The sequence below is a fragment of the Malurus melanocephalus genome, unplaced genomic scaffold (genome assembly GCF_030028575.1).
Source record: "Malurus melanocephalus ecotype Western Australia unplaced genomic scaffold, MMel_1.1 scaffold_371, whole genome shotgun sequence".
Lineage (NCBI taxonomy): Eukaryota > Metazoa > Chordata > Aves > Passeriformes > Maluridae > Malurus > Malurus melanocephalus.
Window position 1 is genome coordinate 321,286 of NW_026623603.1, and position 26,874 is coordinate 348,159.

At 49.5% G+C, this 26,874-nt stretch overlaps 1 protein-coding gene across 3 annotated transcripts in view; it reads right to left on the minus strand.

The window, feature by feature from the left end:
• The window catches only part of SIL1 (SIL1 nucleotide exchange factor), a 109,051-nt gene that overhangs the window by 31,344 nt on the left and 50,833 nt on the right, over positions 1 to 26,874 (minus strand). For all 3 annotated transcript variants that reach the window (XM_057378693.1, XM_057378694.1, XM_057378692.1), the window contains 4 exons: positions 17,897 to 18,017; positions 13,823 to 13,919; positions 11,171 to 11,362; positions 6,578 to 6,699 (listed from right to left, as the gene is read on the minus strand). In XM_057378693.1, coding sequence (XP_057234676.1) covers positions 6,578 to 6,699; positions 11,171 to 11,362; positions 13,823 to 13,919; positions 17,897 to 18,017 — 532 coding nt within the window. The remainder of the gene's footprint in view (positions 1 to 6,577; positions 6,700 to 11,170; positions 11,363 to 13,822; positions 13,920 to 17,896; positions 18,018 to 26,874) is intronic.

A 26,874-nucleotide genomic window follows, 5' to 3' on the forward strand; every position in this document is an offset into this window, starting at 1 on the left:
CATGCATTCCTCAGCCTCCCTTCTGCAACACCAGCGGGCAGCCCCAGCCTCCTGCACACCCCAGAGCAGAGGCAGAGGAGGTGCAGAGGCCTCCTCTTTGTGAGGATTTTGCACCCACTGCTTGGAGGGAACACAGAGAACACACCAAGATGTGGGGAAGTCACAGCAGGTCAGGGAAATAATGTAAGTGGTTAGGGAGGGAAATCTTTGAAGCCATTAGCTGAGTGCCCAGGCTGCAGTAAAAAGGATAAAACAGAAAAAGCAGAATCACAGAATCAYTGAAGTTGGAAAARACATCCAAGATCATCAAGTCCAACCACTAATCTCACACCACCGTGTTCACTGCTAAACCATGTCCCTGAGTGCCACAGCTGCATGGCTTTTAAGGCCCTCCAGGGTTGTTCCAGTGCTTCACAAGCCTTTCAGTGAAAAACYTCCCCTAATCTAACCCTCCCCTGGCACAACTGGAGGCTTGTTTCCTCTTGTACTATTGCTGTTACTTGGGACAAGAGACCAAGCYCTGCCTGGCTCCACCCTGCTGCCAGGGAGCTGTGGAGAACGAGAAGGATGAATAAAGAGTGGCTGAATTCMTGTTGTGTCCAGCTCCAGAACCAGGTCTGCACTGAGAAACAGCAACTTTGGGCTGGTTTTTCTGGCAGAAAGTGATTAGGTAACCAGCCTGAACATGTATTTTAAATGGAAACCACCACAATAACTCAAGGCTTTAGCAGAGAGCATTTACTAAACACRATGAGACAGAAACAACATGTTTTATATAATGCATGACCTGGCTGTGATGAGTCTTTCTCTCCCTGCTGAAGCTCTGCTGGAGCAGCTTCCTGGTGCTCCCCATGCCTGTCAGGGTCCTGGGCAGCACTGGCTGTTCTGTGGGGCTGTGTTTGAGGGACAGACACCTCCCAGCAGCAGCTGTGGAGGGAGGAGAGACCCTGCAGGTGATGTGGGAGGGACACAGGAGGACAAGGACACCTGAGCCCCAGGGGGACTGGGAGAGCCCCAGGGGGACTGGGAGAGCCCCGTGGCTCTGCCCACTGCCCACGTGTGGTGTGAGGTCAAACACTCCACTGCAGCCCCCTGCACCCTCACTGCCTCATCTCCGTGTCCTCTCTCACACCACCAGCCCAGCCCAGGGAACTCACTCCAGAATTCCCATRTTTTGTAGAAACTACAACATCCTCAGCCCAAAAACAGTAGCTTGGTGAGGCTAAGGTGTCCATCCCACCTTGTCCACTCTCCAGCAGTTGCTAGCTGGAGAAAACATAGCAAAAGACAAGGACCTGACCCCACCCTCTGCCACTTCCAGCCATCAGCACTTCCAAAAGAATTCCTCCCCAAAAACCCAGGAGCAAAACCTTGGATTCTAGACTTTTCCCTCCYTGTCTTCCTGAGAGCACAAGGATGGCAGTTTACTCTTTAATTGTTAATTATACTTCCTTGTTAGATTTCAGAGGCTGAAAAATGTTTAGGGATTTATTCTTCTGTGTAATTAACCACAATGATGAAACACCCATTTATACTGCACTGCAGATTTTGTTAAGGTTATTCATAATGGGGAAAGGCTAAATAGGTTGAGTTCATTATCATTACAGGAAAAAATTGAGGTGACCCAATCAAATTAATTTGAAATTAAGTGCAGTGAGGCTGATAACTCCACACAAGTCAGGAGTTCAAATAAAAACAGAGGAGACAATCTACAAAGGAAGAAATTATAAGCAGTTAAGGAGTAGAGCTKGAATAACTGCAACTGGAAGATGGCAAACACATGGTGTGGGCAAACAGGGCACTGAAAAACTCAGGGAAAGGGGAMAAAGAGATGGGCAAATACTGCATGATGTAAAAGGAGAAGCTGGAGGAGGAAGGGATGAAGATGGATTGGAAATAAATGGGWAGGGACAGTGCTTGTTAAGCTAACCAGATTTATTTCTCTGCACAGAAATTCTTATGTCCTTACAAGACAGCATCAAAGCAAGGTCTTTAATTTTACTTTTCCTGGGTTTATTGCTTGGGCCTCAGTGTTATTTAACACCAGTGAGCACCAACCAGCATCAGAGCACAGCTGGACCTGACTCAAACCCYTTAAATCTGTGGAAGCTCTTTCCTCTTGCCAGAGGCGTCCTGAAGGAGCTGCTGCTCCTCCAACAGAGCAGGGAAGTTGTGCCCCCTGAGAAAAYGGGCCCCACCAAGATTCTGATGGACACAGCACGAGACAGCATTCCTACATCCCTCTCCCCTCARGACACACAGTGAGAAAGCAGAACTGAAACCAGGTGAACCCCAGGATGCTGAGCTCTCTAAGACCCCCCAGCACAGCAGGAGGGAACAGATCCCATTGCTCAGGGAGCTCCTCTGAGGCTTCTCTTGAGAAGCAAACATATTTTATGCCTCTCTTGGCTTTCCCAAAGTGGGGCAAGCTCTGAACGAGCCTCGGAGCTGGGTGACACCACTAATGTTGAATGGGGTGTTCAGGATGCATGTGGCCATCCTTTAGGGGTTTCATCTCTGGGAAATGCTCAAGGCAATCCATAGGAAACTCCTGTCTGCTGCTACAGGATGGTGCTTCAGTTGTCAACTGTGGTGAGTTTACTCCCAAGCCTTCGCCAAGTCCTGTGACATTTATTTTTGCACTCAGGGCCAAGAGGGGACGGTGAGACAGACCCCAGCAGTGCTGGGGGCAGAGGCTCTGCTGGGACTGCCCTGTGACCTTCCAGGACACACAGCAAATGCCAGCTCAGACCATCAGTGGGACATCCTTGTCCCCCATCACCCCACTGGATGGGTTTTTAAAGGTCTGGCCAAAACATCATGAGACTCTCACTGCAGCTGCACAAATGGCTGCCCCCCAGTTCCCCACTTTGGCCAGRCCAAAATCTCACCTACTGAGCCTTCTGCCTTCTCCCCACGAAATGCAAACTGCTTCCCTTTGCCTTGAAGGTCCCACAGCTTAACTTCTCTCCATCCTCACCTCCAACTCACCCCTAAGTGCAGGGAGCATTTGGGATAAAGCTTCAAGCAGGCATTCAACATAAATTACTATTCGCCTTCTAAACGGATTACAACAATCCTTTTATTACAAAATACTAAAATGTTCAAGTTATTGGTGTGGAAAAATGTTTCCTGTAGGTGAAGTTTTAAAAAATGGAGGTTTTAATCACAAGCATAATCCTTTCTGGCTAACATTGCCAGTCTTGTGAAACATGGAGATAGAGATTGCACAGAGGCCTGGCTGTGCCACGAACAAAGAGAGATGCTGCCTGTAAATAGCTCAGAGGACATTAGAAGACACTTCTCTCATCAGCAATCTTTTTTTTTTTTTGCTTAATATAGCTCCTCTTTGCATAAAACATTGACATTTTTGTAATGTTTGGACCCAATGGTGCGAATGCTGATTGTCATCCGAAGATACTGGAGTGCACCTTCAAAATATGCAAGAACATTTTACAGACAGTAGTTTCGCTTGCCTCCAAAATGCTAGATCTTAATATTTCATACTTATATATATTTAAATGTTAGTACCACAGGATAAATGCTAACATGCTTTTATGCTAATGCAATCACTGGAAATCCAGATAATGCTGTGTATTGGCATATACTGTTAGTGAATTATGGATACCTAAATGTACAACCCCACATGCCTAGCAATTATTTTTGTTAGTGCATTTAACTTTTATTTGCAATCAGAGCACTTGAGGATTGTTCAAATGAAGTTTACTTTTGCAAACTGCTGAATGGAAAACATTTTGTTAAAGGCTTAAAAACAGTAAGATTGTGATGAGGTTTTAGACTTGCAATAAGGGCACTGCTCAGAGAACTCCACCAGATGGAACGATGTTTGATTTGGTCACAGACGCAGCGATTAAAACCCAAATGCCTGAAGTGAAGGACGTATAAGAGAAACATGAGATGAAATCTTGATTTCCTTYCTGTCAGGTGAAGGAATCTGCCTCTTCTGTGGCAGAGGCTCACAGAAGCAGATGGATGCCAGGTCAGACCCTGGCAGCTGGACCCCAGGACCCTGTGCCCTGAGGTCCAAATCATGCTGTGCTGTGGCTGCTTTTCAAGTCTGCTTTGAGCCAAAGAAATAGGAGCAATATCAGGAAGGAGAAATCCTGAGCTGGCCCTCCTGTGCCTTTTCCTCCTCCTGCCTTTGCTGATCCAAGTCTTGGCCAGCCACCTGGCCTGTTGGCTCAAGATGCTGATCCCCTGGAAAACCCTTTTATTCCACTGGGCTTTCAGCACAGCCAGAGCTCTGAGCCAGCTCCTGGCAGGACCTGGGTGCTGCAGCTGCTTGCTCCATCCCTTACCTGCTTCACTACCTGAATGGAGTTAAGGACAAGGGTATTTTTGAGAGCTGGAAAGTTCTGCATCTGAAACTGCCCCAAGCACATCTGAAATCGCTGTGTTCAGTGGTTTCCTCTTGTGTTAAACACTTGTATGCAGACAACGCCGAACTCCCTCTTCCAGCCTGAGCTGTGCCAGGACTCACTGACCTCCCATGCCAGGCTCTGGAGCTGCWATCATCATGCCCTGCTTTCCCTCTGAGAATGTTTGCCTGCCTTGAAACCGCTGGCCTGAGCCAGCCTGGCTGAGGAGACCCGGGAGGTGGCCACAGACCCACTTGGAGAGCAGCAGAGCATTGCCTCTTCCCAGGCTCAGCATCCAGCACAGGACCTGACACCAGCCCCAGGCACACAGGCACAGAGCAGATCATGTCCCCGCAGCCCAGTGAGCTGTGACACCTCTGGGAATTACTGGAAAGCCCTACTACCTTGCTGAGGCTCCTAGGAACAACCAGGAGGGAAAGAAATAAACAACAAGCCCTGAGAAAAACACAAAATGCTGTGTGAAGTACCTGAAATGCCCCCACCAGTTTAACTAGAGCATGGAGTAAGCTGAGAAAATGTATGAACAAATGAATTAGGCAGAGAGCACACAGCAGACAAGCTGGCATGTAGGTGTCTACTGAGAAAACTTCAGCACAGCAAGGGGAAAAAAGCAAACCCAAAGCCAGGCAGAATATCCCTCATATTTTGGAATGGACAATGTATCATCCAAAGCATTCCAAATTACCATCTGCCAGAATGTCCTTCAAAGARAAAAGGTCTAAAAGTTCCCAAAGCAGCAGTTTAATGTTTTCACATCAGATGAGAGGGTCTGTCCAAAGAAGGCTTTTGCACTTGAATGAGAAATATTGCACAAAAGCATGACTCTCATGGCCACTGCTACACCATCATGTACCATGAGACAATGAATTTTTGCAGTCTTGACCATGACATGTCAGCTRCATGGGGAGACAAGCTCTTTAACAGCCCCTGCCATTTCACAAGTTACCTGCAAATGTTTCCAGACCCTCTGTATGATCTTCACTGTATGAAACATACAATTAAGAGTCCACATGCTACTGAAGAACCTGAGGCAACCATTCCAGGATTGTTTCAAAGATTAAAATACACCAGAATATGAGGAGCAGGTGCTGTTTCTGATTTATCTTCCTGTCATCACYAAGTCAGGCTCTGTTTCACACTACAAGCTGGATCCTTTCCTGGTGTAAATGTGGGTACCTGCTTCTGTCCACGAGGCCCTGTTACTTCACACGTGCTGAGGGCCAGCTACATTGTGTACAAGATTGCCAAAATTGCCAAACAAATGCAGGTCCGGGGACCATGTTAGAGTAAGCCATAAATAATTGATGATGCTGGTGAAGTATTTTCAGGAGTAGAAACATGCAGATAAAAGAGTTCTGACCTTCAATATTCACTCTGCACTTTTGATCGTGAAGTTTGAGTCCATCCTATGCATTTCTAAAGCCTCTGCACCTCTGAATATGCAAAACACTCCCTGTAAGGCCCCAAAACCCATAAATCGAAAGAGGGGACCAAAAAAAAACCCCATTGGAGCCCACAGGGTACCTCCTGCAGCACTACACATGATGCCCCAGCATGAGGCAGGCTGGGCTCCTTCCTGTGACTCTCAAACATCCTGCAGGCTCTGGATTCTGGCTGCTGACCCTATTCCTGAGCCTGTGTCTAACTGACAGCACTTTGGTGCCAGAGGTACATGTTCATGGAGCTCAAACCCTGCTCCAAAGACCAGGGGAGCTGCTCAAAACAGCATCTTGCCATCCTAAGCAAGGAGAAGGAAGAGGAGGGACAAAGGTGCTTGCTGGGGTGTTCACAACTGTGCCCTCCTCCGCATCTTCCCCAGAGAGGGCTGGAGAAGGGGAGAGAAGCAGAATTATTCCCCCCTTGGACTTGGTACAAACAGGAAACCCAGAGAAATCAAGAAACAATCTTAGATTTGACACCAAATCACTTCTGGCTAAGTCTAACGAGCAGAATGAGGATGGGCTGAAGAGAAGTTCAGAGTAAGGGGCATTGCAAGGGCTGGGCARGGGACAAGACAGTTTTGGGGTACAGGACTTTGTGGCATGTCACAGGACAAGAGAAACTTTCAATCTCTGCTGTCAGGAATAAACCAGAGAGATGGAGAGAGGCTCAGAGGGCAGCTGAGGGCAGCTCTCACCTGGACAGGGCAGCTCTCACCTGGACAGGGCAGCTCTCACCTGGACAGGGCAGCTCCCAGGACGAAGGCAGCGTGCTCCTTGAGCGTGGCCTCGCTGCTGTTCAGCCCCTCGATCACCAGCCGGAGCCCGCCCAGGGACAGGAAATCCTTGGCATTGTCCACCTGCGAGAGAGCAGAACCTCTCAGCATGGAGCASCAGCCCTCGGGCAGCACCTCCCTTGCACAGCACAGCATCCCTCCCCTCCTGGTTTCACCAGCACGGAGTTTTGGAAGGAATGACAGCTGCAGAGGGAGCGGCTGTGGCTGAGCTCCATGCAGTCCTGCCCGTGAGCAGCGATGTCACAGCTCCAGCAGGCACCGTGTCCCCGTGGGAGGGAGGACATTGTCACCTGCATTGCTGGAAACTCAAATACTTTGATTACAGCTATCAAAAGTGCTCTTGACACGTATTTCAATAACTCAGGTGGTGTCAAAACTCCGTACATTTGCTGATGTCAAAAAAATTCCAGCTCTTTTGCTCTCACCTGAGCAGGCCTTTGCTGGGGACCCAGGGACTTGCATGTTTTGCAAATGCAATTAATTAATTGATGCTGTAATTTTAGCACCAGGAATCAGGGATGTTTAGGAGCCTTTCAACACCAACAGGGTACTCAGGTGGCATTGCAGTGAGTAGCATGGGCAGCTCTGGGAGYTCTTCATGAGTTCCATCAACAGCTTCACATGGACAAGGAGAGAAAAAGCCAGTCCTRCTTGGAGGGGTCAGCCAGGAGCTTTCCCACAGAGCAACCCCACGATGCCTTTTCTAAGCAAATAATAATGGATTAACTGCCACTAGGGAAAAGTTTACCCATTGGTAGGGATTCATCAGCCTCTGGCTCTAACTCMATCAGGGGTAGCCAGGCACAGTCCCAGTGGGCATCTGCTCTTGGAGAGGAGATCAGAAAAGGCTCTGAGTGTTCACAGACAAAATTTAGAGAAACAGCATAAAGTACTTCAAGTACAAAATTCAGTCGAAAGTCAAATCGATACGTTTTGGTATTCAATGATTTTTTTTTTCAGCTTAAAAGGGGATTTGATGAATGCTCAGAACTGCCTGCACAGAAGAATCAGGTTTAGAAATTAAACATTTTTCCTCCCTGAAAGACAGGGAGACAACAGCAGTCGTTGGCAGATGGAAACAGAATATAAAAAYGAGTTAAAARGAGTTATCAGCAGGGCAAACTGACCCCCTGAGGGGGTAGGACAGGACAAACACCACAAGCCGTGCAGGGCACATGGGACACTCTTCTAGTCAATGACTTCATGCTCAGTGTTATATTTATCTCAACCATGTACCTTCATCAAAACTGGCCCTAAGTCGGGTATTTTAGGTAGCCAGGGGAAGGAAGAAGCTTTGTGTCCTACGGGTATGTTGTTACCAACCAAAGCAGGACCTGGGGAGCTKCAGCTCATCTCTGCTCCCCCACGGGACAATACCCACCACTCGCTGCCCCTCTGCAAAGCTGCTCTCTGTAGGTCTGCTGGGGCTGATTCAGGATTTGCAGCAGCTTTTGTGTCCTTTCAGATGCTGTTCTTTTAACTGTTTCTATAAACCAGGCCTGCCAGATCTCTCATTTTTCTGCAGATCCATCTTTGTCTACAAAGAAATCTATGCAGCAACCCAATTTCAGCTGCCAGTGGGTCCTTTTATTACTCAGCCTCTGCAAAAACTGGTTTAGTGCTGGAATTGGGCATTGACTTTGCACAAGAGAGAATGTATGGACAGGCAGGAATTTGTATCCAGCCCCTGGTGGGGTAAAACCAGCCATTGCTGAGACCTCAGCAGCACCCGAAGGAGTCCTTCGTGCTGCCCCAGYGTGAGTGAGACACCTCAACTGCAGAATATAAATTGTGCTGCAAAGCTTATTCTGAAGATGTGTTTATCTTTTTTACCCAGTCTGTTGTGAGAGTGCCTTCCCTCACTCACCGTTTTAAAACCAATAAAATCCCCAAACTTAACAACTTGAAGGTATTAACCTCTCTGGGGAGCGGCGGCTGCTGTGAGGCAGCAGCTCCTACCTCGCTTCAGTCCACTGAAATCGGCACAGAAGAAAAACCAAAGATCAAAAGAGCTCTTGAGTAAAGTACACAGGCAAAGCAGGCGAGGAGAGGCTGGGAGAAGAGCAAATATGACAGCAGTTATTCAGGGAGCAAGTTTGAATTGGAGGAGAAAGAAAATAGCGAGGGAAGGTGAGAGAGAAAATGTTCGAAAACAAAAGCAAGGAAAGCAGCATGTCAACCGTACGCGATGGAGAGGAAATTAGCGGTGAGAGATAGTGCAGCATGTCAGAGGAGAGGAGAGAGGAAGATAAGGACAGTAAATAATTGAGAGAAAGAGCCTGAAATGCCTGAGAAGGGGTCTTGGCTCCACACACTGCTGTGCAAGCACCGTGAATGCTGTTTATGAGTTACGCTCTGCCCTCCCCACATTTGCATTTGGGTTTTATGCGTTACAGATAACCCAGCAAGCCAAACCCTCCTGTTCCTTCTCCAAGACAGGCTCCCGAACATGCCAAGCTGAATCGTGACCGAGGAGAAGCAAACCAGAGCTGGCAACCAAAAGCTGAGCAAACACAGAGCCCTTGGGCTGACTCTTGAGAAGCAGAGAGCCTCTCCACAGGCTCGGCACCGGCCGCGGCTCCCACTCCGAGGCACACCCGCCGTTCCAGGCTGCTCACGGCCACGCCACGGAGCAGGGAGCAGCCTTAGCTTGCACACCCTCCAGCGCATGGCATTTTCCACTCGACAGGGCATTCTGTGCCCYGGAGGCGGCAGCAGCGTGGCTGGGAGCTGAGCAGTTCTGAAAAGCCACAGTACCGCTCTGATGGAGGCTGGGGAAGGTGGGAGCAACAAAGTGGTCCCACATGTGGCCTGGGCCACCTACACCTGCAAGGGTCCCTGTGCTCCCACGGCATGGCTGTGACTCACTGCAGAGAAGCTCTGACAGCTCAGCTCTTCCAGGGTTATGCGGCACAAGCGTCCTTTGGCTGCTRTTCAGTAATTACATTAAGCCAGTGCTGCTAAAGTGAGTCCCAAGCAGAGATAATGCTCTGGACGCATTCAACTGACTGGAAGAAGAAAGAGGAGGAAAAGCCATGCTGGCTTAGAGACAAGTCATATTTCTTATCAGCTTCCTGCCTGACGAGAAGGTGCTGCCCGGCCATCTGCCCCGACAGCGCGGGCACAGAGCAGCGCTGTGATCGGCGCACAAAGGAGCCTCTGTGCTCCCGCCAGCCTCCCTGCCATTCCCCCTCTCTGACCCCTTTGATGCTGGATGTGCTTCCCTTTGATGCTCCAGGCCCTGCTCCTCTTGCCGTTCTGAAATTGTTTGGCCCATCCTGTGCTGCGAGGATTTTCTGCTGCAATAGTTCAACCCAAAGCATCCCAGGGTGTTTGGGGGTTGCTTTTCAGCAGCTGGCCTGATGCTCTGGCATCTTAATCAGGCAAGATTAGCCCTGAGTATAAATACGAAGCTCTTTGGGTGCCCATTGTTCACACTCAGTCTCTGAGTCACACAGATGCAGGCAGTGACACAAAAGCAGGGAGAACAAACAGCAAGGAAGCCTCTGCATGCCCACAACAGAGGTTTAGTGTGGGAATGCAAGACAAAGAGCCCTGGAAATAGCACTCCAATCAGCTGGCACACGGATTCCCTCTCAGCAGAACACTTCAGCTACCTGCCCCCAGAATACCTCATCTGGCTTAACAAGTGCCATTCCAATGCAGGGCCTTGCACTGGCACCTCCCAGGAGTTGTCCCATTGGCTCTCAGCAATGACAAAGTGACACTGGAAACTCTCCCAGTGCACCCCAGACTCTCCCAGTCACTGGGGAGGGAGAAGCCGAGTCCTTTCCCACAAGGCAGAGCCTCGCCTTCATGCCCAGACACCCTCCCAGGGCTGGCACCAAGGAAGGCACCAAGCCCAGCRGAGGAGAGCTCTGTGCCTGCAGCTGCATCCAAGGGGAGGTAGGAGTGTGTGAGCTGAAAGCAGAGCAAGAGAGATCAGAGGGAGGGGGGAAAAGTGTGAGCACAACCCTGAGGAAGTGAGGTGCCAGGAAATATGTTCACCCTCACACAGAGCTAATTAGCACRGCAAGGCTCTGCATGCCACTGCTCACTCACACCAAGACAAAACAGGGTTCRGGGTGGCTGTCGCCTTCCCTGGTACAAAGATGTTCTCTGTGAACTGATGTAAGGGCAACTACCTTCAACCAAAGCGGCTTTCCATGGAAGAAGCGAGAAAATAATTATTTGCTTAGCAGCCACCACTCTACTTCCCAAAAACAGCAGCTAAAGCCCCATTTTGTAACATTAAGCAGATAAAAGAGGAAAAAGAGAGGATAAGAAAACCAGCCCGAGAACAGACAGTAAATCAGGCACCCCTAGGATACTGCTGGCTCCTGGCATGAGCGATGATTAATTCAAGCCTGGATATAAAATAAGCCTGCACTAGCCCTCTGCTGTCTGTTATTGTYCCAGCATTATGGTAATTAAGCAATTTGTATTACCTGATACCGATAAGAAAAATAAAACCCCGTTTATGACACCGTATCCCCTGGATTTTACACGGTAGTTACTGATGCATTCTTGTTACCTGGTGAACATAATATTCGAGATCATAAAGCGCTGCTACTTTTTCATCCAGCRTGGAGGCAGAGCTGTTGAATTTGCTGATTAATTTAACCATAATTTCATAATCTGTTTCCATCTTCATGTTCAGCTTTTCAAACTCCTCCTTCAACTGCTCTATGGGCCGGAACTTCTTCCTCACCTCTTCCTCTCGGGCCTTGAAAACAGGAGGAAACCAGATATGAAGACAGGAGATGAAGAGAGACAAGACWGTCACAGAAAAGAACACCAGCCCCAAATTTACAAAGGGAACCTGGCTGTCTGTGCCAATGGATTTATTGCCGTGCATCAGAGATGCAGAGGCAGGGTTGGAGGGTCCTTCTGAGAAGCCCAGGAGCCCAGTTATCTGTGAGATACCCACAGTAGGAGTGAGCAATAAGGCTTTGTACAATATTTCTACATYTAAACACCATTTGTGCACCATTTCTACATCTGTACACCATTTGTGCACCATTTATATGTCTGTACACCATTTGTGCACTATTTCTACACCTAAACACCATTTGTGCACCATTTCCACATCTGTACACAATTTGTGCACCATTTCTCTGTCTAAACACCATTTGTGCACCATTTCTACATCTAAACACCATTTGTGCATCATTTCTCTGTCTAAACACCACGCCACCTCCTCCCAGCTCAACATCAAGCCCAGAGGCAGAGCACTGCTGTTCTCTGTTTGCCTGCAAGTGGATGTTCTCAAAACCTGCCTGCAAAAAGCCCTGAGCCACCTCCCTGATCCCAGAGCTGAACCTCTCTGGAACTGGACATAAGGCTGGAGAGCTCCAGAGGTCCCACCCAGCCCGAAGTGCCCAGTGACTTCATGCCAGTGACATCAAGGAGATCTCAGACACAGACACAGATGCTTTTGCCATTCCAAGCATTGAACACATTCCAGGATGKCTCTATCTCCCAGGAAAAGGTGTGGGGACAGGAGCTGTCAGAAAGGGAAGCAGGAGGAGCAGGGATAAGCTGGGGGCAGCTGTGCCACAGGGCTTGGCCAGGAGACAGCCWGTCCTGAGCACGGCTCATCTCCCTYGCAGTTACAGCACCCCRAGGGCTGCCCTGAACCAAGGGASATGACACAAAACATATCCTGAGAAGGAGAGGATCTGTCAGAGATCTGAGACAGCCCCAAAGGCACAGCAACATCAGCACTGGTGGCACTGGGGACAGAGCCTGCTGCTGCAGGGCACAGAGCAAGCACAGAGAGCAGGCTGGAGCTTGGCTGCCCCGAGGGCAGGAGAAAGGCAGAAAGCCCCTTTGAAAGGGATTTGTTACAAACACAAATACCAAGATATGTTTATGCCCAGAGTGACCTCCACCTCGAGGGCTTGCACGTGTCCTGATCCCCATGTGGGAACAGAAACCAAGCGCTTCAGCAGAAAAGCAAGAGAGCAATGGCAGTGAGAGCTSTGTCAATGTAATGATTAAAAGCCCTGTCAGTGTAAGGATTAATCACCACAGGTACCACACTCAACACCATCCCCACCACAAGCACCCCAAGCTCTGCCTTTGCTGAGCACAGAGGGCCACATGCTCCGAGGAACTCAATTTCCTCTGACACAGGTCCTTCAAGGATGGATTTGCTCTCTGCAGGAGTGACTGTAAATGGAATCCTTTAGGTCCATTAGATGTAGCTGCTTTTAGCCCAGTTGCTGGGACAAAAGCAATTCTAACGYGGGATTTTAAAATATGGCTTATTTTCACCTAATAGAGTATCACTAATTTTTGCATTTCAATGAACCTCATTTCCAACAGCCCTGCAATTAATCAGCAATGCTGATTATTATGGAAATAATCTCACAGCAAATGAAATCATGCCCTGCTGCCACATAAGGGGAGAATAAAACTTTCTGTGACCCCAAAACTTCAGAGCYTTGACTCCTCTGTCAGTTTTGCTTTGACTGAGCCAACACCAAGGCAGCAGGAGGAGTGAGGAAATGCTGCTGAGGGGAGAGGGGAAAGAGGCTGTGATCCACATGAGGAGTCACACAGCACCCCTCCTATTTACTTTGGATTGTGTATTGTTTGTAACTAAAAGGACAACTTGGAGCTTGTGTAAGGGACCTTCAGCCCATGCTTCACCATGGCCATTTGGGTTTTGCTGTCCAGGGCATGAGGCTGGAAACAGAATGTGAGGAAGATGGTGAAAGGGAAAGTAACTCCCTTTGTAAATACCATCAGCTGCAATCCAGGCCCCTCTGGACTCTGCAGACATTTTTGTGMATGAAGCAGCAGTGGAACAGATAAATTGAGGTGCCCAGAGAAGTTGTGGCTGCCCCTGGATTCCTGGAAGTGTCCAAGGCCAGGCTGGATGGAGCTTGGAGCAACCTGAGATAGTGGAAGGTGTCCCTGTCCAGGGCAGGCAGTGGAATGAGAGGAGCTTTAAGGTCCTTTCCAACCCCAACCATTCACAGAATCACAGAATCATACAGAAAAGCCAATGAACAATATCACTAACAGGTTAGAAAAGGTATTTTAGGTCCAYATTCACCACAAGATTCGTTTGCACAGTGTTTGCCAAGCAATCACTTTAACCATTGTATTTCTGCAATGTGTAACAGATCTGTTCACATCCTTGCACTGTGCATTGCTTCAGAACCAGGAAACTCACCTTCCTTTCTGCYTTCTCACTTTCCTTCATTTTAGCCAAGGCCTTTTTGAGCTCCTGGGATGTGAATGAATTTGCATTGACATCGACCTTGCCCAGCCTTGCGGAAGAAACAAAACAAAGCAGACCATGTTATGAGTGAACAACTGCCTCCATTCTATTTTCACTGTGACATTCTAGCAAYGGCTAAGGGCAGGAGGAAAGGAATGCAAAACCCCACCATGTTCAAGAAAAGATTTATCTGAGTGCTGACAATCAAGGGCTCTGCAATCAGCCCGCTGACCCAAAATCACAAATCCTAACACGAAAAAAAGTAGCTGACAAATTTATACTTCGGAATTTCATGTTGCAATACACTRAGCACCCTAATGCCACTAAATCATTGTTAAGGGCTTGCAAGCTTTAACCTGGAGATTTCAGCTGAAAGTCTGATGAGCATTGTACACAGAGTCAGGGCAAGGGTAATTTCACACAAAAATTACACAGAAATTCTAAAAAACAAATTGTGTTGATCTTTATACCTTTCTTGTAGGTTCAAGGAGTGTTTGTCTGGGCCACAARCACTCTTGCACAGAAAAAAAAGGGAAATTGAGCAGCTGAGGCATTGTGAAACTAAAGATCATCTCCGTGCCCTGAGCAGGAGATGAGCAGGCTTGGRTGGCATCGCTGCAGGGGACACTCCTGTCAGAGCCCCCTCTGTGCTGGGGACAGCTTTGCCCTTGGGGACAACTCTGCCTCAGCCCAGCAACACAAGCAGGGCTCAGTGCTGTGAGTGGCATCAGTGGGACCCCTCTGTGCATAGGAACCCCTGCCCTGGAGCTGTGCCAGCACCCCCAGAAACAGATCCATGATCCAGCAGCACTTTGCACTTCCAGGGATGGGGCAGCTCAGCTTCCCTTTCCAGAAACTGAACCATCTCCTTCCTTTCCCATCTCCATAAAATTCAACCTCTACCTCTACCAAAGATCATTTCCTACACATCACTGATCAGAAATGTTCCTCTGCACTTCCTCCACCAGAAACATCCCCACAGCGCTGGAACACATTCCAGGGGCATCATTAAACCCTCCAAACACTGCACACACATCCAGCATCATCAGCTTTCTGGCTCAGTGATTTGGGCTCCCTGCACTGCTYCTGTTCATTTTCTCCTCCTCTCTCCATAACTTTAGGATCCTCAGAGCTCCCAGCCTTTGGCAATTCCTAAGGCCAGGGCCTTCCAYGGGTTGTTTGTTGGAGACCCCCATGTGTCTCCTGGTGTTCCCATGGGAGCTGTTGAGTGCCAGAGGAGCCCATGAAGTTGCTGAGGGTTCTGGAGCACCTTCCCTATGGGGAAAGGCTGACAAAGTTGGAACTGTTGAGCTGGGAGAAGAGAAGGTTGTGAGGAGACCTCCCAGCACATTTCCAGTGTGTGAAGGGGCTCCAGGAAATCAGGAGAGCGACTCTTCCCCACTGTAGTGACAGGACAAGGAGTAATAGGATCAAACTGATGGATAGTTGGAATAGATTTGATRATGGGAAGAAGTTCTGTACTGTGAGGCTGGTGCTCCCTGGCACAGAGGCTGTGGATGCCCYATCCCTGGGAACATCCAAGGCCAGCTTGGACAGGGTCCACAGCAACCTGGTCATGTGGGAGGCTGCTCAGCTTGGAACCAGAACCAGATKATTTTTAGGGTCCCCTCCAATCCAAACCATTCAAGGCTTTCATCCTGCAGCCATCCCCATCTYCCACTACAGAGTGGACCTGAAACTTCCATGACATCACAGGTCCCAGAATATTCCCCATGCAATGTCCAGGACTTGCAAACCACCACAATGGACCCTTCAGCCGCTGCCAGCAGTCACTCTGGCTCTCTCTTCACTGTGTCCGTGGGTGCTGAGCTGCTCCTGCTGCCCGGACCTGCCCTGCTGCCTGCAGGAAGTGCTGATCCCAGCAGGATTTGCCCTCCTGTGGAGGTACAGGGCCATTCCATGGAGCTGGACACCACCCGAGTSCCCGGCCAGGCTGGAGCCCTGGGGGATGGTGTGGCACAGGGACCCCCTCTGAGGCTGTGCTCCCTGCCACGGACACCGCAGAGGAGATGGACCAGGACATGGYGGGGGATGCAGAAGAAAGGGTAGAAGTGGATGAGGAAGATCTGGTTGAGGAAATGGAAGCTGATGAGGAGGGGGACATCGAGGAGATGGAGGTGGACATGCAGGACGACACTGAGAACACAGWGGTCAATGAGGAGGATGAGGAGRAGCCCATGATCCCAGGGTGAGGATGGAGCCTCCAGYRGCAGCACAGGCAGGYGCTCCCCATGCCCTGCCCACRGGCACAGTGGATCCCCTGGAACCAGGCTGGGGCTGGGCTGGGTGGCCCCGCTCAGGGACACGGTGCCCTGGGGAGCCCTGGATTCTGGGGGCACAAGCATCACCCCCAGCCTGCCCTGCACTCGCTGTGGACCACGCCAGCCCCATCCCTGCCCCAATGCCTGGGGCCTGGCTCTCAGCCCCAGTCAGGCTTAGTGCTGGCAGCAGAGTCCTGCTGTGCCAGCGAGTGCCAGCCTGGGGGCACAGGGAACAGCCCTCAGGGCCACTCTGGAGTGACTGTGCCACTTCCTTCTCTTCCAGGACCTGTTGGCCACAGATGTGACCCCTCTGTACATACATTCTACTTGTTCTATGTTTTTTTATAAATATGTTCTACCAGTTACAGGGCTTCTGTAAATGTTTGGAAGATTGTTAGTCTATAGGTTCTCATGTAAATACCTTCTGTAGATTGTTTTTATAAAAATTCTTATAATGAAAGACGTTGTGGAAATCATAAGGTTTGCTGATCTTCTRTAAATTTAGACTGTTTCAATTTTGAAAACCCCACTTCTTTTTGCAATTCCTTGGGGCATTGGCAGCCTTTGAGAATTGTTAAGGATTCCACTTGTTAATGGTTCTCGGGGTTGGAGATCCCTGGGGGTGCTGGCACGGCTATCCTGGGGCTGGGGGTCCCTGTGCACAGGGGGGTCCCACTGGCACCGCTCCCAGCACTGGGCCCTGCTTGTGTTTCTGGGCTGGGGCAGAGCATTGTCCCCAAGAGCAAAGCTGCCACCAGCACAGAGGGGGCTCTGACAGGAGCAGCCTCTGCAGTGATGCCACCAAAGCAGGCAGGAAACCTTCAGCCACCCTTCCTGCTGCAGCCAAAGGGACTCCTGCATACAGAGCCAGCATTAGGTCACAGAGATGCAAAACCCCAGTTCRTGCTCTGAGGGCTATGACAGCACTGGGAATTGCAGGACCTGGAATCTGGGGAGCTGTAGGGGCTGATGTTTAAGGCCTGGAGCCTCCAAAGGCCCTGGGCTTTGCTTCCCCCCTGCATTGCGTTGCCCTGGGCCCGGATTGTATGAGACACAAAAGCCCACTGTATTACTGCCTGTGGCCCAAGAGGTGCCCCAGCCCAGCCCCTGCCCAGGCAGCTGCCCCCCAACCCCCCTGCTCCCTGAACATCCCCATCTCAGGTGGCAGAGGGAAATCCCACATGCTTCAGGAATGAAATCCCCCCCAGGAACTAAAGCAGYCTTTGTTAGAGGGGTTCCAAGGGCAAAGGCAGCAGCACATTTTGGAAGCACATTTACAYAGGTGGGTGCAGGGATGGTGGTGTGGTCCCCAGGGACTGTGGCAGTGCCTGGTGTGCAGGGGAGGCTGGAGGCTGCTCCCAGCCAGAATACAGCACCTAGCTCAGGCCAGCACTCAGCCCCTCACCGCTGTTGCCAGGGCTGGGCTTAGAAAGCAGTGCCAGACCCAGTCACTGCAGACATTTCAAAGGACTACATGTCATTCAAAGAAGYCACGTTGCCAATTTAGTTTCGGTGTCATGGCATGAGAAGCCATGAAGGTGTCTGAATGAGCACCCAGGGCACTTCCACCACCATCCTAAAGGGATCACAAAGGACAGGGCTCTGCTTTCAGCACTGCTGAGCTCCTAACTCAGCAATTAAGTCTCAGAAAGAGACAGTAATTGAGTGCACCAGGGAACCTGGCCTCTAATAAAAGRCATGAATGCCACAGCCCACCCACCCCAATGCCTTGCATTGTCTGTACCTTTTCCTTCTTCTCTCTTCTCTCGTGTCGCTCTCTCCGTTTTCCCTGTCTGGGAGCTTGGCTTCTCTCTCTCCTGTCTGCAGGTTCAGCCGCACGTGGGACCCTGCAGGAACAGCCTGACCTACAAACAAAGGTCAGGTCACTTCAGAACACATGCACTCTTCCAGCTTTGGGAGGAACTGGGAGCTAGCTGAAGGCACATGCTCCCTGAGACAAGGRGAGAAAGCTCCATCTCACACCGTGAGGAGTGGGATATCCACCAGAGACCCCCCTCCCCCCCAGCAGCACCCCTGAAGTGCTGCTTTACCCTCCCAGAAATACCACCCCCAGCCACCAAATGCATCCCTGTGCTGCCAGACCGGCTCTGACCCACAGTGGAGGTGGAACCCTGAACCCAGCAGACACTTTCCTTCCTCCCTTCCAGCCCAGTTCCTAGGACAGCGCTAAAATTCCACATCAGGAGTGCATTTGGAGGCTACATGGAGAAAGGGGAATTGGTTGCTGATTGGGGCAGACAGAATAAAATTCAGCTGCCAAGGGGAAATCAAAGCATCCTGCAGAGTACAGCCAGGTACACTGCACATCAAGGCTGTGTTGGTGTGGAAATACTGTATTAAAAGGAATTTATGATCACTGCTATCTGCCAACAAAAATACACAGAATACATTAAATTTCGGGTTTAAATGCAGAAAAGATAGGGAATTCAGAGTGTTTTTCCTTGGCCACAGTTCACCACAAACACATCTCAATATGGCCAGTCCAGCACTGGGTTGGAGAGAAGGCAGTATTTGGTTGCTACTTCTAAATGGCACGTTTTCTAATGCAGGAATATCCTAATATCCAGGACAGSCAGGCTGCAGCTGCTGAGAGCTCACAAAGTTGCTCACAGATGGACAGACAGACACACAGCTGCTCACCTTCCTCCCTTTGAGGAGAATTCCCTACTCAGCCTTTCCYCCCTCTCTATCCTTTTACCTAAAAAGATACCTAGGACAGAATACCAGCTTGCAGGAGACAGGGAGCATCYCCCACCAAAGGGAACTGAAGACAAGGGTTATTATTTTGTACAATAAAAACATGTACTCAAAGRCAAAAAGCTCTAATCTCGGGAACAACTGGAATGATCCCTCCCTGTTCAAGACCAAAGAGATATTTTCCTGATCAAAGGACCTGGTGCTTCCTACATGAGTCTGGGATGTTTGTCACAACTCAGACAGAAACATTTCAAAGCCTGTAGCCATATAGAAGGTATAAATGCATTTAGAAAAACCAGAAAAATCCATCTTGGAGGATTTCCTATTAAAAAAAGGTTCACATTTCCGACAGACCCTATTCCTCTCCATCACATCCTATCCATTGGAAGCTGCATTGATTGCATATGTGAGAGGACAGATGTGATTATCATCCCATCTTAAACTACAGGAGGACAGGTTAGATATGCCTCCTCCCCACTTGGATGCTTCCCATGGACAGATCCCAACCTCCTCTGCTCCTTRAACTTGTGATACACAGGACCTTTAATCTGTGTCTATCCATGGGAGCATCCTCCCACGCTGGGAAGTTGGGCTCTGCAGGAACCCAGTGCCATCACCGAGCGTGCCCCTTGCTGGCACTGGAGCTGGGACAGGCTGCTCAGAAAAGAGTTTGTATGATCTCCATGAAAAGGGCAATGTCACATCTCCTGTCCCTGTTTCAGGAGACACTGAGACAGGGCTCTGTGAGCAAGGAAAACACAGCCAGTGACAGCCTGGYCTAGTGGGAGGTGTCCCTGCCCATGGCATGGAGGTRRAACGGGATGAGCTTTAAGGTCCCTTCCAAGTCAAGCAGTTCTAGAAAAAATGTCATAGCATGCTGCACACATGGACACGGGAGGACGATCTCCTCCTCCGCACACACGAACACGCTCAGGGGGAAAGTGAGGGGCGAGCTGGGTGCTTCCCTCCCCAAGCCAGTGGCTTTCTGGCTGTGTCACCAGCACTGGGCTGGCCAGGTTACGGCCCCAGCACGGGTTGAAGCAGCTCTGGGCTGTCACAGAGACACGAACAGCCCCTGTCAGAGGAGCACAGCACAGGGCGCTCTGCTGCACCCGGCCACATCAGCTGCCCGGTTGCCAGGGGAGAGGAAAGAGGTGGATGGGCTTTGCTTGAGAGAATCATCCAAAGGGAAAGCAGGGGAGCAGGCTCCAGAAGGGCTGGATGGCTGGGGCACCCCTGCTCAGCCCCCCATGCTCAGTGAGCAGTAAATTACACCAAACACGGACCTGGTGCGCACGAGCCCCACACCCCACACAGCCAAATCACAGAGGCTGCCATCAGTGAAAAACAACCCCTTCCTGCTCCTGCTTCACACACTAAATGAGATTGGACCAAGAGCRTCCAAAGCCCAGAGCAAAAATCTCAGCCTTGATGCGTTTAAGCAGCTCTCAACACTCCAGGGATTTCTCCTCCCTGCTCTGCACAGCAGCCCAGGTTCATGGCACAGCAGGACAAAGGCACTGCTTTAATAAATAAACCATGAAAAACAGCTCAGTTTTCAACAAAAAGATTGACATTGTCACTTGAAAACATTACAGCTGTTCAAGGAAKGTCTTCTGTCTTATTTAGTTTGGGATGTTTTGAAGCAGAAAGTGTCTTTGAGGGTGGGTTGACGCGAATAATGTGATTAAAATTGCTGATTTAGACGAGTAAGCTGGAAATTCTGAATTTTAATCATGTTTCAATATGTAGCTTCTGGACATTTCCCTTAAAAATAGTTAATTCTCTTTGATTCCTATAATTTGATACTATTCAACAACTGGGAGCACACACTGGAGCAATACATATGTAAGCAATTACACAGCTTCACATGCTGCTAAAAYAGAATCATTCTGTTAATAGCTTTTTCCCGAGAGAAATTAATTTTTTACTCATTGTTTGCATTAAGCTGCATTTGGGAAATGAAACTCAATTAAAAAATATAAAAACACATTTATATTTAAGCCATTTTGTAAGATTTTTTCTCCTTGACACCTCAGACCAATACAAGATGTGCACCCACAGGTAGGCACTGCATAGATGTGTTACCGAATGGTCCCACTTCCCTGAGAGCTGCAAATCCTACAGCTGCTACACCTCATCCCTTGTTCCTCATAAAGGGAAAGAAGAGTTTCCATTCTAATTAATTTCCCACCTCTAAATCAACTACCCAGTGAGTAGAAAAAGCTGTGAAAGCCTCTCCACAAACCTGCCAGCAGRGCTACAGCTGTGAAGGGGGAAGTAGCAAACTCCTGCCCCTACAACTGGTTTGTACTCCTTACAACTTAAAAAATATCCTGCTCTTGGGATTTTTTAACCACAACTAAAGTAAATTAAAATAAATTTAAAATAAAATCACAGAATCATAGATGTCTAGAATGGTTTGGGTTGAAAAGGACCTTAAAGCTCAAGTCCCATCCCCTGCCATGGGTAGGGACACCTTCCACTTATCCCAGGCTGCTCCAAGCCCCAATGTCCAGCCTGGCTTTGGACACTGCCAGGGAYCCAGGGGCAGCCACAGCTTCTCTGGGCACCCTGTGCCAGGGCCTCCCCATCCTTACAGGRAAGGATTCCTTCCTAATATCTAACCTGAACATTCTCCTTCTGTTTGAATATGTATTATTGCATAGCCTTGGGATGATGGATCTTAGAGAAAGCCACTGAGCAGAGGGGTCTGAGCAGAGCACCCAGTGCCCCTGTTGGGGACGTGCCACCCACCTACCCCTCAATCACTCAGCTGCCTCGCAGGCAAAAAGACAGTGTCCAACAGGTGAAGTACTGCAGAGGATAAACCCTTGTCACCGCACAAACGACAAGGTCTTTACTGGGAATAAATGTCAAAGCAGAGAGACAGCATTTATTTTCCAAATAGGAGACACTGATCCTGTGGCAACACTGCTGGGATGGTGTTATTCCTGTTCTTGATTTAATCCCTTTATCAGCTGCAGAAGCACCAGGTCAGGCTTTGGTCTCCCAYGGCAGCTCTGACTTACAGTGCTGGCCCCACAAACCATCCCCACCCCTGGGTGCTGCCACATGCCCAAACCCCTGAGATCCCTCCGTGCATTAGCAGTCRTTTTATTTGATGTGCTCTGTCCATAAAGTTGCTTAAAGAGACGCCGAGGAAGACTTTAATTTATAGCCCCGTTCTTTTAATCTTGGTCAGCCAGATTTTTTCAGACATCTGTTTATATCTCCTTATAATGTATTAGATGGAGCAGCAGCACCAGGCAGCAGCTCACTCGCAGGGGCTCTGCTGACATTTATAAACCAAAGAGATTTCTCTCRTGTGCTTTATATATTATCAGCWAAACCTGTCCACTTAAATTATTGCCTTGTAGCCAAATCACAACTATCTGTTACTCCACTCTGTGTAYGTTTCCCAGGCTCTATACCTATATCAAACCTTGCAGAGGCTGAGAGCAAGATRATAAATAAATAAACAAATGGAAAATGGGATGTGCTTCTACCAGGCTCACCAGTGAGGGAGGATCACATTGCACACCACATYACTGAGAGCAGAGGCTGCTGTGTGGAATATGCAGCCTATAGTGAGATCCAAAGAGCCCCATCTCTCTTCTTCTAGAACAAGCAAATGACCAACTGTGTTTCCTCCCTTGAGAAAGGTCTCATCCTGCCCAGCTCCTTCCCAGCACATTATTCCACATGGAGCTGGCYACAAGTGGGTTTGTGTTTCAGCACAGGGACAAGGCTGAGCTCCAGCTCACTACACAGCAACAGGCAGGTGTTAAACAGCACCAGAGAAATTGTGCATCATGCACTGACCTGCAAACCTCCCACCAAGATTGTGCAATAGCTCACTGTACTCCTGGCNTCCAGGATGCCCCAGACAGCAAAGGAGATTATTACTGTGATCATCCCACTGTACTCTGGGCTGGGCCCCTCTGTTCAACGAGGATATTGAAATCCTTGAATGTGTCCAGAGGAGGGCAACAAAGCTGGTGAAAAGGCCAGGAGGAGTGTTCTGTGAGGAGTGGCTGAGAACCCTGGGCTTGCCTCCTTTGAACAACAGGAGCAATAGAGCAAAGAGAGGAGACCTCATTGCTCTCTGCAGCTTCCTGAGGGCAAGTGGAGAGGGAGGTGCTGAGCTCTTCTCCCTGGGATCCAGGGACAGGATGTGTGGGAATGGCTCAAATCTGCACTGTCAGGAGACATTAAGACTGGACATTAGGAAGCATTTCTTTACTGAGAGGGTGGTCAAACATTGGAACAGGCTTCCTGACGAGCTGGTTGATGCCCCAACCTGCCAGTGTTTAAGAGGCATTTGGACTATGCCCTTAACTATGAGATTCAAATTTTGGTCAGCCCTGAACTGGTCAGGCAGTTGGACTAAATGAGCCTAATAAGTCCTCTCCAATTGAAATAGTCCTATCCATCCTACCCCACCCCATCCCATCCCATCCCATCCCATCCCATCCCATCCCATTGAGCCCAAGAGGGACAGGAGACTCTCTCCTCCCAGCACCACTCTGTCCCCTGTGGCAGAGGAATATCCCCTGGGAAGGCTGGTGCAAGCAGAACAAAGGCTCCCTGAGGCAGATGTTTGGTTTGTCCCCAAGTGAGCATCCTTATTTGCCATTGTGAGAGAATTCAAAAATCTATTAAGGGTTTGAAAACAAGCCCTGGTTATGAGTCAGTGAGTGGCTCTGCAGCTCTCAGAAATTACCTCGCTATGTGAGCAAGCCTCAGATAACATCTACCCTCCTTCAGTCTTTGTTTCTCTCTGCACAGGGAGTGAARGGAAAGGGACTTTCTTTCCAGTCCWGGCAAGAAACGAATCTGGAATCAATATATGAATGTTCCAGTGAAACACAGGGCAGTGCTGCARCATTGAAATCATCACACTGACAGAGCATCCACAGTAAGTTATCTGATGGCATCACACCTTCTCCCTTAATAAAATAATGATTAAAAACAACCAGGAGACAAATCCCAGGGAGCAGCAGAGCTCCACATGGCTGCATCCCCAGTGCCAGGGGTGGGGAACTGGCTGGGACTGGGGCATCACGTACTGGTGGCACACAGGGGACCCTGTGGCTGACTCCAGCTCTGCCTGGCTGGATGGGATGTCCCAMACCAGGGCACGCTGGCTGCACCAGGCTGCTCTGAGGAAAACAGGGGAGCCAAGCCTTGTCTGGGGGGCTCAGCTCATGCCCTGACCCCAGACTCTGGTTAGAGCTGCTGAGCAAGGAAGCCTGCCTCCTTTTCTTTTCCTTTCTTTCCTACAAAGTCCTACCACTCTCTGGATTGCTGGTTACTTCAAAACAGAACATTTTAACACAAAAGGAAGATGTGGAGCAGACAGATAAGGAAGAGATGGATTACTGATGGGAAGATGAGGTCCAGAGCCTGAATCTCATTTTATTTTTTTCTGTCCCTTTTTCACTCAGCTACAACCTTTTGTATTAGTTCAGTCTGGCACTCACTGCTTCTCCCAATTAAGTRCCACCAGAAAATGTCATTAATATGCTCTATGTCAACTGTTCCTCATAGCTGGTGGAGAGGTTTCAAAGCACCAGGCCTGGAAGCTTCCTCAGCACCCCCAGCATTCCCCACCTCAGGTGTGAGGAAGCTCAGACACCTCTGCTCACATTCCTGTGATGCTGGAAGAAATGCTTTCGAAATCCGGGGCATGTGCAGCTCTTATTCCCACTGTGCTTCTAYTGGGAAGCCACAGCTGCCTGCTGAGCCCTGCATCTCCTCAGAGAAGCACCAACCTGGCCACTGCCTCTTGATTTCTCAGGTCACCAGTGACAACAGGGGCTCTGGTTACCTACTGCAATTGATTACAGAGAAAACTCTTCTATAAAATCACYGTATGCTGTCCGTGTTCATGAACTGTCCCTTAAGCACTTGCAGCCTCTACAGAGGAGGGGGATGCAGGATGAACCCCAGGGGTGACACACCACACCTGCTCCCATCGTGCCACCTCTCCCAGGTGCTGCCTCTGATGCCTAAAACAGGGCTCACCTGAAACAGAGGCCAGACAAGGTTAGGAGAATAAAAAGCAGAAAAATTTAATTAGGGCCTACAGGTGCATTCAGGGCAGACAAAGCCTGCTCATAAAGCTACACCCAAAATGGGCACCGAGTCACAGGATCTTCACCTTTTATAAGTTCTGTCTTATGAACACATCGGGCTCCAATTCTCCAATGACACCTTCAGGTGATGATGTCAACCATCCCAAGCTTGCTCCCCGCAATTCTCTGTTGTTTATGTATTTTGGGGCTCTGAGGCAGAGAGGTGTCCTTGAGTTTGGGGCTTAGAGAGGACTTGTTTTGTCTAAAATGGGAGAACAGGAGCTCAGCACTGTACACTACAGAATTCCAGCAATACAGATAGATGAAAAATACAGAAACTAAAAATCCTAAGGCATCACATGTGCCTGCAAGGGAACAGCCCTGGTGGTGTCAGCACAGTATCATTGCTGCTGTTCTGTCTGATCACTGCCCCCCCGATAAGGACAAAGATCCTGCCGTGCAGGGGGCTGACAAGGACAGAGATGTCCTTCTCTTCCTGGGATTGAAAAGGAAACATAAGAGAGGAGTTTGGTCCTTGCAGCATGAGCAAATGACTCACGGTGCTGCTTCTTTCTGCCTCCCAGAGCAGCCAGACACGCACGGAGCAGGCAGGGCCTGATCCCCAAGCCACAGATGTTCAGTTTGTGTCAGCAGCTCACAGAGGGTCTTCCAGAAAGGCCTGAATGGCATGAATTGTTGAAAGACTGAACAAAGTTAAAAGCACCTCAGCAAAAGCCAGGAAGTGTCATGTCAGACAATTCAGTTGGTTAGTTCATCTGACAAACCTTTCTGTGACATTCCAAGCTATGTTAATAAATACCCTCAAAATTGACCTGTCAAAACAGTGCTGTCTGAGTATGACATCTTCTCCAACACTGATTTTGTTCYCTGCTGCAGTGGAGCAGGGACAGAAGCCATCTGAAATGCTTTCAAGCTTGCCAAGGGTGAATCTGTCCCCAGTTCAACACCTGGCACTGCTGCTGGCAGCAAAGCCATYGCTGGGAAAAGCCCAAGGCTGCCCYGTCCTGACAGAYCCCAGCACCAAGTGGGTTCCTGMCCAGGCTCCTCACGGGTCCCAAAGCAGCAGCACTGGTTTCTGCTGGACTAGAACCCTACTTGAACAGGAGGCAGAGAAAGGATTATGGAACAGTTTGGGTTGGAAGGGACCTTAAAGATCATCCAGTTCCAAGCCCCCTGGCATGGCGCAGTGATGCCACCCGAAGGGGCTGATTCCACTCCAGTTTCTTATTTAGCAAGAGAGAAGTGAGCTCCTGGTGCTTGCTGGGCTCCTGCTCTCCCATGGCTGATGTCCCAGAGATCACAGGGGGCACTCGGGATGTCAGGGGCTCCTCACACCCAGGATTACAGCCAGACACATACAGGAACCCTGGGGAGAACCTCCTTGCACCCTGTGATTTTTGATGCCAACCTTGCTGCAATAACCATGTCTTTAAGCACCATCCATCAGGCCTCCAGCTCAAACATTTTTTTGGCTGGGAAGGGTTTTAGAGCCACTCTTTTGTCTCAGTGCTGAGAGGTCTTCGTTGTAATTTGTTCCCCTCAGCAAACAGAACGAACACATTTTTAAAATGATGCCAGAATCCAATCCCTCCTCCCATGATTCAACCCACAGCTAGTAGAGGAAGCCTCACATGGAAGGGGCTCTCCACTCAGTAATAGCTGATTAGAGATGTGAAAGCACCTTTCCATTTGGGCATTGGGCTGGACAGGGCTCATAACTGCCACTTCTTCCTGAGCCTGTGGCACCGGGATTTGTGTTCTCCCCATCGATCAGCTGGTGCTGAGTGCTGTGAACGCTTTTATTCAAACCCATGGCACCTCGGGAGGGCTGGGCTCACTCCTCACAACGCCTGCCAAATCCACTTGGCTTCACCTCCAGCTTCTGCAGCAGGACAGCGGCAGG